Source organism: Centropristis striata, chromosome 2, assembly GCF_030273125.1.
Source record: "Centropristis striata isolate RG_2023a ecotype Rhode Island chromosome 2, C.striata_1.0, whole genome shotgun sequence".
In the NCBI taxonomy this organism is placed as follows: domain Eukaryota; kingdom Metazoa; phylum Chordata; class Actinopteri; order Perciformes; family Serranidae; genus Centropristis; species Centropristis striata.
Genome location: NC_081518.1, coordinates 3908738 through 3921741, shown reverse-complemented (window position 1 = coordinate 3921741; position 13004 = coordinate 3908738). Strand labels below are relative to the sequence as shown.

The window sequence follows — 13004 nt, the reverse complement described above, 5'->3', positions numbered from 1 at the left end:
GAAAAGAAAATAAATCATATAATGCCCCTGTAGCTACATACTAAAACATGTTTAAACCATGGTTTTGTGTAAAAAAAAACAAAAAAAAAACAGAACAAAAAAAAAAAAAACCCAAACAACCTGTGACCTGTCACACAGCCCTGTGGTGTTCCGTCTGCCTGAGTCTTCCACCTAAAGTTTGATCTCTGGGTGGAGAATGAGAGTTGGATTGTAAACTATTTTCTGTGTATCCTCTTATAATGGATGTTTTTAAACCCTCATAATTTCCATAAACTGCACCAGATGAGCAATCTGAGGAGGAATCTATCTGTAATGCATCAGGAGTCCCATCTCCTCCTCTAGTTTCTATTCTTTCATCATAAAATATCATGTCAAACTGGTAAATGCTCTTCTGAATATGTGTTTTAGTTATTTGCAAGATGTCTTCTTGAGCTCCCTCAAACATCTGAATGGAGGGATTTTTTATAATTAGTGTCACAATCATTTCTGATGCAGTTAAAAAACAGCCTGCACTAAAAGAAAAAGCACCATAATGTAACCGTACTAAAGAGACATTCAGTTTGATCTGATGAACCAGACTCACATTTAACAATGCTGTAATGGGACATAAAGCAGGATTATGATGTTTGGTAATATGAGGATGTTGCTTTGGAAAGTGGAAGGACAAAATGATGCGTTAATCCCCGGAGCGAACAAAAAGCTCCTATTACTGACTTTGATAATGTGATTACTGCTGCCATCTGTTCACTCTGCTCAACTTTTAGTTTGGGGCTTTTTACTTTGATCCATCCACATCTCTCTGTTTTTGGATTTTGCTTTTATAAATCTGAAAATGTATTCTTAGAATTATTTTCTGCTTCAAGGGAGAAAGTATTTAAGGAAGAAACAATTTCCGACTTGAAACTTGAGCTTCAAAACAGCATTTTCTTCACGTAATCACCTCCTTTCACAGGACAGTTACATCAGATCCTGAACATTATCTGATGTCTCAGGTCTTATGCAACCATGATTTTTATCTCCAGTTAAGAAACACACATGGCCTCTTAAATCATGTTTTTTAAGACAGTTATAAAACCCCCAAAATTAAGATTGCTCAGCTTAAAGGGCAATGGCCGCCCCCCCTCATGCCTCCATGGTTGAAAAAGCGAGATGTTTGAAAACGAGAGGAAGTGGCTGATTGGCTGCTCTTTACACGTGCAAAAAATGATCCGGTGCCCTCTAGGAGGCCCCTTCATACAATAAATTATGATGATGTGCCCTCTAGTGCAAAAAAAAAATCAATAATGTGCCTTAATGAGTACCCTTCTGCCCTTCTAGTGCCCTTCTGCCCTTCTAGTGCCCTTCTAGTACCCTTCTAGTGCCCTGCCCTTCTAGTGCCCTTCTAGTGCCCTTCTGCCCTTCTAGTGCCCTTTTAGGGCCCTTCTGCCCTTCTTGTGCCCTTCTGCCCTTTGGTGCCCTTCTAGTGCCCTTCTAGTGCCCTTCTAGTGCCCTTCTGCCCTTCTAGTGCCCTTTTAGGGCCCTTCTGCCCTTCTTGTGCCCTTCTGCCCTTTGGTGCCCTTCTAGTGCCCTTCTGGTGCCCTTCTAGTGCTCTTCTAGTGCCCTTCTGCCCTTCTGGTGCACTTCTAGTGCCCATTTTGTGTCTTTTTTTAGACATTTTGTGTCTTTTTTGGGACATTTTGTGTCCTTTTTTTTTAATAATGTTGTGTCTTTTTTGGTCATTTTGTGTCTTTTTTGTCATTTAAAAAAAATTTTTTTTTAGTAATTTAGTGTTTTTTCAGTCATTTTGTGACTTTTTTGTAATTTTGTGTCTTTTTGTGAAATTTTTGTCTTTTTTGGTCATTTTTTTAGTAATTTTGTTTTTCGCCCCTGTTAAAGGGTCTTGCCATATCTTGATTGAAGTTCAGTTTCCTGTTATAAGTGTTGTATCTGTTTCTTCGCTGCCCTGCCGGTGTATAGAAGGAGATGAGAAGTGTTCAGAGCCACTCCCTCTGTCAAACCCTTCGGCTCTCACATGCTCTAAGAAGCAGCTGTTGAAGCTAAACTTCAAGTATGGACGCTTCTTCTACGTTGAGCAGGATCAAGTCCTCAACCAACCTGATCAGCAGCTCCACAACCAGCAACAATTTATCCTGCAGATGGAAAGGAAGCTCCATGGATTACATGTGAGTTAGTCTATGGCACTTTACACCTGCAAATCTCTTTGTTTGAATTAATGTGTATTCATTGTTTGGAATTAAATATCCACCTTGGGAGGAAAATCATACAGCTCATAACATTGGGGTTTTTAAATTAAGTGAGCAAGTTCTCTTTTTTTGTGCCTTTTCTTCATTATGATAATGTTATTTTAGACACAGAGAATAAAAGCATTTTTGTTACCCAAGATATAGGTAGTATACAGAATATAACAAAGGGATATAATAATAATAATAATAATAATAATAATAATAATAATAATAATAATTATTATTATTATTATAAACACTTTCCGTCAAATAACATTCAACAACCTAAGTCATTTTACGGATAATTTATTTCAAAATATGTATAATATATAGTAAATATCTTTATTTAAAAAAATATAATTATCTTTATTTAAAAAAGTATATAGGTCTGTTGAATAACTACAGATGTTTTTTTCCTGTTCTTTTGTTTGTTTGTTTTTTTAACAATTTACTTTTACTTTTTTTTTTAAATTACATTTTTAGTTTTACTGTAAGAAAACAGAAAGTTGCCTTAATTTTACATTCAGCAATAAGATGTGTATTTCTTGTATTGTTGTATTTTTTTTTACATTGAATTCACTGTGATTTAATATTCAAGACCATTACGCAATTTAAATTCACTATTATATATATATATATATATATATACACACACACACACACACACACACATATATATGTGTATATATATATATATATATATATATATATATATATATATATATATATATATACATATACAAACACATATATACTACACACACACACACACACACACATATATATAGTAGTGAATATAGCTTTAACAACTGGGGTTCTTAAATATATTTGTTTATGGTATGATACTTAATAAAATAATTCACCTTTTTTATGGAATTTACACACACACACACACACACACACACACACACACACACACACACTGATATATGTATGTATTTTATCAGTAAAGAGCTGCTTCTTTTTTCATTAAATTTAGTTAGAAATGTGTATTAAAACGCTGCTTTACCAATGAATGAAAGTCTTAAAGATGTCTCTCATTATCAACGTTATTTGTGAGCTCTGACACTGTTTTTTGTGTCTCCAGAAACCGTGTGGAGCAGCAGCGCTGCAACAAGAACACCAGGTGACCAGCTGCTCCTCACATCAACAACCATGATGGTGTGGAGCAAGAATGTAAATGTTCTCTTTACTGTTTGTGTTGCAGGAAAACTCACAGTCAGATCGAGATGAGACGGAGGGAGAAGATGAACACCTTGATAGATGAGCTGGCCTTCTTACTGCCCACATGCAACACCAAGTCACACAAACTGGACAAACTGTCAGTGCTGCGTTTGGCGGTCAAACACATGAAGACGCTGCCAGGTGGGAGGAAGATAGATAGATAGATAGATAGATAGATAGATAGATAGATAGATAGATAGATAGATAGATAGATAGATAGAATTCTTAAAAAAAAAAGACACAAAATGACATAAAAAATAAATAAATAACTTAAAAAAGAAACAAAATGACCAAAAGAAGACACAGAATTACCAAAAAAGTAATTAAAGGGACCTTCCACAACACATTCATATAAAACTCACATTACTTTCAGATAGATAGATAGATAGATAGATAGATAGATAGATAGATAGATAGATAGATAGATAGATAGATAGATAGACAGATAGATAGACAGATAGATAGATAGATAGATAGAATTCTTTAAAAAAAAAAGACACAAAATGACCAAAAAAGACACAAAATGACATAAAAAATAAATAAATAACTTAAAAAAGAAACAAAATGACCAAAAGAAGACACAAAATGACATAAAAAATAAATAAATAACTTAAAAAAGAAACAAAATGACCAAAAGAAGACACAGAATTACCAAAAAAGTAATTAAAGGGACCTTCCACAACACATTCATATAAAACTCACATTACTTTCAGATAGATAGATAGATAGATAGATAGATAGATAGATAGATAGATAGATAGATAGATAGATAGATAGATAGATAGATAGATAGATAGATAGATAGATAGATAGATAGATAGATAGATAGATAGATAGATAGATAGATAGATAGATAGACAGATAGATAGATAGATAGATAGAGGTAGAATTCCAGTGCAGAATAAATATGAATATGCAGTATAAAAATGTTGGTGCCATGAAACAAATAAGGTGCAATGAACAGTGTGCATAAAAAACACATAAAGTGCATAACGACGGCATGTAATGAACCAGACTATTTGTTATTGTACAGTACAGTACAAGATGATTCTGACAGTTGGACTGAATGTGATTCACACAGCTGACTAACTTCCTGTTTCTGTAAAACAGGTTCTGCTGCCAACCAGTTCACAGAGGTGAATTATAAACCTGCGTTCTTACCAGATGAGGAGCTCAAAAACTTAATACTGAGGGTAAGTCTACTGCTGTGGGACATTTATTTATTTATTTATTTATTAGGATCCCCATTAGCCATCACTCCGTTGTGGGAGTAATGGCTATTCTTCCTGGGGTCCTCAAACAGGACACAATTTAAATACATAGTAAAAGCATACAGAGTAACAATAAGAATTGAGAATATCTGGCAGTTATAAGAAAAAAAAATACAATATTAAAATCAATAATTTAGCAATACTTACTTATTGCACTGTACAAATAATAATAATAAATAATAATGATAAAATAAAAATATAGAGCTGTAGACAATAGTGTGACAATGTGTAATCACTATGAGCACTATAGTTATGTGATCCATTGCTAATACACTGTAAAAAACAAAAAACAACTGTTGTTTTTACGGTAAAAAAACGGCAGCTGTGGTTACTTTACCGTAATAAATACGATGCAACTTTTTCTAATATTACAGTAAAATTATATTAGAACTGTTGATTTCATGTTTAAGATTGCCATTTTATTTCATATTTTACCGTAAAAACAAAACGTTTTTCCATCAAAAGAAACACTGTTCTCTCTGAGCCATATAATTGACAAGAAAATACTTTATAGATATGGTGTTTAGTACATTTAACAATGAGAAAAAGTATTTTTACAAAAAATAGATGCAAAAATTACAGTGATGGCTTGTATATATTAATGCATATTTTTGTTACAAACACGGTGCCAGTGTATTTTACAGTGGAGTAATTTATTTAATTAAAAAAAACTGTTTAGGCTGATATATACATTTACAGTGTTTCATTGTTACTGAAACTGAATTAAGTCATTTATCATTTTAGGTCTTTTACTGTCATGGTTTAGCAGTTTTTACTGTAAAATCTACAGACATTTTTTATTGTGTAGTATTTATATTCCTGTTAGTTACTGTTGTGATGTGGTTTCTCTCCAGATTGCTTTGCCCTATAATAATTTCCACATAGAGACATTTGAAGCAAGGACAAGACATCTGAGAAGAGCTGTTGCTTCTCTATTAATAGTGCAGTTAATGAATATCATAGTCGGTTAAAGTGAGACGTGACTAAGGCAGAGGGCTGAGAGGCTGCTTTCTTTTTGCTTTTGGAAATGATTGTTCCAAGCTCATGTTTAACTCTATGGAGTCTTGGGCTTTTTTGTCCATTTTTGAACCCTTTTCATGTCTTTTCGTGTCTTTCTAAGTCATTTTGTGTCTTTTTTGGTCATTTGTGTCTTTTGTGTGTCTTTTTTTAGTCATTTTGTGTCTTTTTTTGGACATTTTGTTAGTTTTTAGCGCTTTAGTCCAACATAAAATGTTTTATTTTAGGTCTGTGGGTTTTTTTTGGTCATTTTGACTTCTCATTTTGTGTCTTTTTTTGCAAAGTTGGTAAAGACGAACACAGAGCTAATAGTAAAGTGAATACTGGACTCACAGTCATCAGGTGGACCCAAACATGACTCCAAATGAACAATAACCTTCACCATTACAACTTATATAGGTAGTAATATATCAGTCAGTGTTTTGTTTACAGCCAAAAATCAATTCCTGCAGGTTTAAGGGCATCTATTTAAACATCAGGTGGTCCTCCACGAAGAAAAAAGCCATCAAGAAACTAGAAAATGAATGGATCAAGGGTTTGGATGCATTCACCCCACAAATGCAATCTTATTCTGTGCCAATAAGAGCCCTTGGTCAGCCCTTACTTAATGGTTTTCAGCTTAAATTAATGAAATGTCACAAACGGTGCTCTGTCTCAACACCTCTGTTGTCCACAGGCAGCTGACGGCTTCCTGTTTGTTGTTGACTGTGATCGAGGGAAAATACTGTTTGTTTCTGAATCAGTATACAACATCCTGAACTACAGCCAGGTAGGTGGGACTCACTGGTTCCTACAGGAGCATCTCAACTCTCTTTATTATCTTTATTTATGTCAGTAATTCAATTCAAAACGTGGAAATAACACATTATATAGATCCATTACACACAGAATTAAACGTCTTCATTTATTTAATCTCTTCTAATTATAGAGATTATGGCTTATATTTAATGAAGACCTAAAATTCAGTGTCTCAAAAAAAAGATATTACAAAAAACAATTTTAAAAGATAGATAGATAGATAGATAGATAGATAGATAGATAGATAGATAGATAGATAGATGACTCAATATTTGGTTGGGGCTCTTTGACTTGAACTGCTGGAAATGGACTTTTACATCATATTCTAATTTATTGAGATAAACCTGTATGTTTATGTTAAAGTATGCAACTATTTTTTACATGAATGTGGACTGGATGGTATATTTCCCTCACGCCTCTTCCTGCATTTAATCTCTTTTCCTCCAGAATGACCTGATGGGCCAGAGTCTGTTTGATTTCTTGCATCCTAAAGACATTTCCAAAGTCAAGGAGCAGCTGTCGTCAGCACCACAAGAGGGATTCACTGACGCCAAAAGTAATCCACAGTAACAGCAAGAGCACATTCATTAACTGGAGTAAATATCTTAAGCAAGCATAAATGCATAATTAAACACCCAAACACTTCACATACTGTTTACTAAGAAGTTTAAATGACATTATTGTTCATAAATTTGAAGACTATTTCTCCTTTACCTACATTTTGGTACTGATGTGTAATCATTTGGTGTCGTAGAGACATTTAAATACCAAGGTTGTTATAGTTAACCAAAACTAGCGAAATAATGATAATTAGAATTGAAAAAACATTTTTGTTAACTGAAATAAAATAAAAACGAGTTTTAAAAAAAACGATAACTAACTGAAACTGTATTTTGTGGTTACAAAACTAACTAAAATTATAGTGAAAATGTCCTTCGTTTTCATCTTTGTCAACTTTTTTCATATGTAAACCTTTTTGGTTGATATTAAATCTATTTCATTTATCTGGTTTTATGACTTAATAAACTTATTGGGGCTGAGATGGATCAGACAAAGGAAATAAAGGAAACATTTATTGTGACTTTATTGAATCTGACACCCAACAAATACCCCATTACAAAACAACACTAAAACTAACACTAAAACTAATAAAAACTAAACTAAAACTAAGCATTTCCCCAAAAACTTATTTAAACTAACTGAATTTGAAAACAAAAAATCACAACAAAATTAAAATGAAAAGTAAAACTTTTGTAACCTTGTTACATGTTGCAATCTTCACTGTAAAACTGTTTGATTTGTTTTTATTTTTTATTTTTCAGGTGGTCTCTTCAATCCAAGATTTTTAAGGCTTTGTTCTGGGATGAGACGCTCATTTTTCTGCAGAATGAAACTTAACCAAAGCATGGAAGGTGAAGATTTTTTCCTTCAGCTGCTCAAAAGAAATTGTAGCATCTCTTACTTATAGTGCCAACAATGTCCATTCAACCAGTTTATTGCTGCTGTTTGATATGTAAACTTGTTATTCTGAACACATACCTGACCTCTCCCCCTTCATTATAAAGGCTTCTGCACCATTCACAGCAGTGGATACTTAAAGAGTTGGTCCCCAATAGAGATGGATGAAAACCTCCATGTGGCCGGTGATGGATGCAGCTTCAGCTGCCTGGTGGCTGTCGGTCGGCTGCATCTTCACTCTGTTCTCCAGCCGGTGATGAATCAGGTCAAGGTGAAGCCTGTGGAGTTTGTTTCACGGCACGCTACTGACGGGAAGTTTGTCTTTGTAGATCAAAGGTGATTCATATATATAGAAATGAGACTTTAACGTGTTTGTGCACCTTTTAACAATTATGTTTCAGATAGTGATGCTCAAATGTCGATAAATTGTCCAATATCACAATAATATATTGAAAGATACACTACAGGCCAAAAGTTTGGGAGCAAGATTAATTTTGTACAAAAAGGATCATAGTTTCATTGTTAATCCTACCCCGCCCCCTCCCATCACGCTGGGGGAAACACCGGTGACTTTAGTAGACTCATGCCGCTTTTTAGGTCTGATCATCACCAGGGACCTGAAATGGCAACTAAACACCACGGCTCTTCTGAAGAAGGCCCAGAAACGGATGTACTTCCTCCGGCAGCTAAAGAAATTCAACCTGCCGAGGCCCATCATGACTGAGTTCTACACCACCATCATTGAGTCCATCCTCACACACTCCATAATCACCTGGTTCCCTGCTGCAGCGGCCAAGGACCAGGCCAAGCTGCAACGGGTGATCAAGTCGGCAGAGAGGGTGATTGGCACTCCCCTGCCCTCTCTTAAGTCCCTCCATGACACCAGGGCACTGAAGAGGGCAAGAAAAATTATGGCTGATCCCACACACCCAGGGAACTACCTGTTCTCCACCCTCCCCTCTGGGAAAAGGCTGCGGGTGCTCAGGACCACGAAGACCCGCCACCGCCTCAGCTTCTTCCCCCCAGCCATCAGGCTGATCAATGCGGCTGGTCCTCTACCCCCACCCCCACCCCTACCCCTACCCCACTGAATGTCATCTGAGTGTCACTGACCATTGAACTAGGACTGATGCCCACCCCATTGCACTTTATTATTATTACTACTACCTCGATCATTACATATGCACTATCTGTCTGTTGTGTCATCACTGTCTTTGTCTAGCTGCATTATATGTTATTTAAAACACACACACTGTAACTACTGAAACAAATTCCAATATGTTTTTTTTTACATAAATGGCAATAAAAGTACCTTGAACCTTGAACCTTGAACAAAATAAATGTGATTATTATATAAAGAGTCACTGATTGGAACACATTTTGACTATAATTATCAGGTCTTTGGGTTTTTATTCCTTAGACTTTGTGTTTCCTTCTTTCCTTAATGTATAAATCTGAACTCTTGTTTCTTTACTCAGCTGCTTCAATTTTAGCCATTTCTGTGGTAGTTTGTCAGAGATATGAACACAGTTGAGATTTATTGGGATTTTTGTATCCAAACTCTCAAAAGCCAAAGAGCTAAAGCGAATAATGCAAACTGTGATTTGTTTCTTTTGCACTGAAGTTGTGACTCTTCCAAATCTTCTCAACCCTAAAACTAAGCCCTTCTTTTCTGTTGTTAACATTTATTCAGCAATCAGTCTGCTAACATCAATGTATAACTAAATCAATTGAGGAAAATGGTTCAATTCAATAAAGGTAAAGTCTGATCATGCAGTAAACACATCCAAAAATCAGAAGAATCCATACTGGCTTTTAAGAAAGCCATAGTGAACAGAAAATTGCTTCCAAACTTTTGGCCTGTAGTGTATATGCTCATGCATCAGGGCTCCATCTGATAAGTGAATAATCCTCTAATCCTTCTTTTTAAGGGTCGCTGGCATTTTGGCTTATTTCCCTCATGAGCTCCTGGGAACTTCGTTTTACGAATACCTTCATGAAGACGATATTGCTCATTTGGCAGAATGCCACAGACAAGGTAACAGAGCAAACATGTAGCGTGCTTTACGTTTCACTCTCCCTGCTGTCCAGTGATCTCACTGATTAATAATGTATGGCCGTCTGCTCCGCTCTGGTGGAATTACAGCGCTTTGCTGCAATGAGTGAAAATAGCCTTGTAGTTCATCTTACCTGTGGACAGTCCATCCATTACCTGTCCTTGTCCCCCTCTGTCACTGTCTCCTGTAAGTGCTGCAGATGAGAGAAAAGATCGATACAAACTGCTACAAGTTAAAAGCAAAGGACGGCTCATTCATCACGCTAAGAAGCTGCTGGTTCAGTTTTAAGAACCCTTGGACCAAAGAAGTGGAGTACATCGTCTCCACCAATACAGTCGTCACGTAAGGAAAACTTTCCTGTTTCTAGCATGAAATAATATCATCAGAATCCTATTTAAGACATACTTCCTATATTTAGCATTAGCTTGCTAACCAGGCCTCCCACTGGGCCCACTTTAATTTATGTCAATGTCATTGCATGTATTTGGTCATAAACAAAAGTATCGGACACAATGATTTAGTCAAATTTGGTTTCTGATGAGGGCACTAGAAGAAGAATCAAGATTACAGTTCATCCTCTGGGGACCATGAATATGGGCACCAAATTTCACTTTTTATTTATTATTTTTTTAAAAACAGATCTTCAGTTGACTTACCTGAGAGCAGTTATCAGTGGCCTGCTGCCTCCCACCACACCATGTCCACTGTCCTGATGCCAGGTGATGATCAGAGAACCTTTTCTCATGTTATGTTAGTTTGTAGCACGTGAAACATTTTACATCTTCGTCCTTTCTGCAGGAGAAGGGAGGCTCGATCTCCAAACGGTGCCGGGAATTCCCGGTGGTACGAGATCTGGTGCTGGGCCGATGTTGGAAACCCCGAGGTAAAACCATCTCCGTAATAATGCTGCGTTCGATTGCACTCGGAACTCGGAAAGATCCGAGTTGGAAATTCCCACTTCCGAGGTAAATGCGTTTAATTGCTCAACCTCGGAAAACATGGCCGGCCACAGCAAATTGATGTTTGTTTGGATGTCTTTCGAGCATTTAAAAATTATTCTGGGGAAGTAAATCAGCTACCTAATATGGACAAACTATAAGACTTTTTACACTTTTACTTTGCTTTTTCGTCCCTACTACGCTCACACAAACTCTTTAATTAACAGAGTGGGAGTGCAAACACCACTACAAAGTAATCCTACACTTTTAGTAACACAAATGCTAAATTAAACGACACATAACAGACTAAATGTTGAAGATTGTTTAAATTTAAGATTAATTTCCGACCTACTTGGGCTGCTTGGATCCTACCCCAATTTCCGGAATCCCGAGTTCAAGGGCCGTTCTATTACACTTTTCCGACTCGGAGGTCGGATCTTTCAGAGTTCCGAGTGCAATCAAATGCAGCATTACATTTGTAAGGAAATCGCGTGTTACATTTGTAGTAGGCAGTATTACGTTTGTGGGATTATTGCATTTAAGATGCAGATTTTTATTGCGTCATTTTTACATTTGTGGGCGTTACAAACACATTTTGTATTAAGGATTGCAGATTGATAATTTTTGTCCAAAATCTAAAAACCCATTGTCTACTTACTAAGGTTGGACATGTCCACTGTGAGCTCAGAGGGTCAGAAGGTGTTTGACGAAGACGTTTCCTCTGTGGTGTCTGCAGCTCTGGTCCAGCTGGTGGGGGGTCGGGGGGACAACATGGCTGTGGTTGGAGAGAAGGAACCAGGCAGCAGAGGACAAGAATACTCACTAATGCAGGAGGTCGCTACAACACATCAGGAGGAAGAGGAAGAGGAGTCTCGGCCTCCATCTTCAGGACCAACTGAAGGAGTTCAAAACTTGAAACTGGTTTGGTTATAAATGATGCAATCTGCATCTGAAAATGGCCTTCGGTTGTACTTAAAGTAATCTAAATCAACTTTGGTGCTGTTTGTTTATGGTGGGATGGTGACCCAGTTCTGTATTAAAGCTGAACAGCTCCTGCAGCCAGGTGTGCTTTATATTCTGGGATGTAGCAGAGCATGCAACCTGTAACAGCTTGTATTCACAGCTAGCCAGAGGATTGCATAGCAGAGTTTCTCTAACAGTAATATGCACTAGCTCAGAACAGAGGACCTAAAATGTCTGTCCAATAAGCAGAGTGAACATTCTCACGTGGTATGAAGACACGCATTTTGGTTTGCTTGGAATTTTTTTGCAAAATAAAATAAAAACCATGGGGAAAATGCTCCAAGTTTACAAACAAATCAACTGATTCGGACCAGAACAGCTGAGCTACGGGGGTGACAACACCCCAAGACTGAGTGCTACCAGACATTATGTGCCATAAAAAAAAAGATGTTAAGCAGAAAGACAATGAATGTACAGATCCTCGGTACATTTTCCCGTGCAGTCTTTCAGCTGTAGCCAGTCTTGATTTATTAAACTTAATCGTCTATAATTACGTTTGTGTGATGAGATAACGTGGCTTTTTTTAAAGCGCTGTAACAAAAAACAAGGTTACGTGGAGCGCGGACAAGAAACTTTCTCCAGTTTTTTGTTTGATGCTCCTCAGTCATGTAAAACCAAAGATATGATCGCTTTAATTTGATAGTACAAAAATATTTATTCAAGTGTAAAAGTAGGATGGGACGAGGCAGCCGTGGCATTTTGTAAAAATGGGAAAAAAAGGGTCTAATCAACAAACACTGTTCCTATAAATAAACATATTTTTATGGTAATTTTTTGTGTATAGTTTTATAATATTTGAATTTTACCTTTATATGTTCATATTTGCAACCTATGTTTTACATTTTTCAGGTCTTAAGCAGTTCATTGAGCATATTTGTGGTTTTTATTGTCAGAAATGGTATAATTTTATTTCAGATTTCAGGATTTTTGTGTATTTTCTATTCTAAAGGATAAAGAAATAATTTCCCTTGGTCAGTGTGACTGCTCCATATGAGG

The 13004-nt window shown here is 36.4% G+C and overlaps 1 protein-coding gene across 1 annotated transcript; it reads left to right on the top strand.

Annotated features, from left to right (window-relative positions):
• Window positions 1-2049: 2049 nt before the first annotated feature.
• bmal1b (basic helix-loop-helix ARNT like 1b) lies at window positions 2050-11918 on the top strand. The gene is made up of 12 exons (XM_059353210.1): window positions 2050-2162; window positions 3310-3348; window positions 3430-3587; window positions 4557-4639; window positions 6411-6503; window positions 6980-7088; window positions 8083-8326; window positions 9922-10028; window positions 10239-10389; window positions 10687-10766; window positions 10846-10930; window positions 11648-11918. Exons 1-12 carry the CDS (start codon window positions 2050-2052, stop codon window positions 11916-11918), a joined length of 1533 nt encoding a protein of 510 aa, XP_059209193.1.
• The last annotated feature ends 1086 nt before the right edge of the window (window positions 11919-13004 follow it).

What these genes read in the sequence shown, in the direction of transcription:
- bmal1b (XM_059353210.1), top strand. Translation starts at nt 2,050, where the DNA reads ATGGACGCTTCTTCTACGTTGAGCAGGATCAAGTCCTCAACCAACCTG. An exon ending in GGGATTCACTGACGCCAAAA is followed by an intron (nt 7,089 to 8,082) that starts GTAATCCACAGT and finishes CCTGACCTCTCC; the next exon opens with CCCTTCATTATAAAGGCTTC. An exon ending in GGCAGAATGCCACAGACAAG is followed by an intron (nt 10,029 to 10,238) that starts GTAACAGAGCAA and finishes GTCTCCTGTAAG; the next exon opens with TGCTGCAGATGAGAGAAAAG.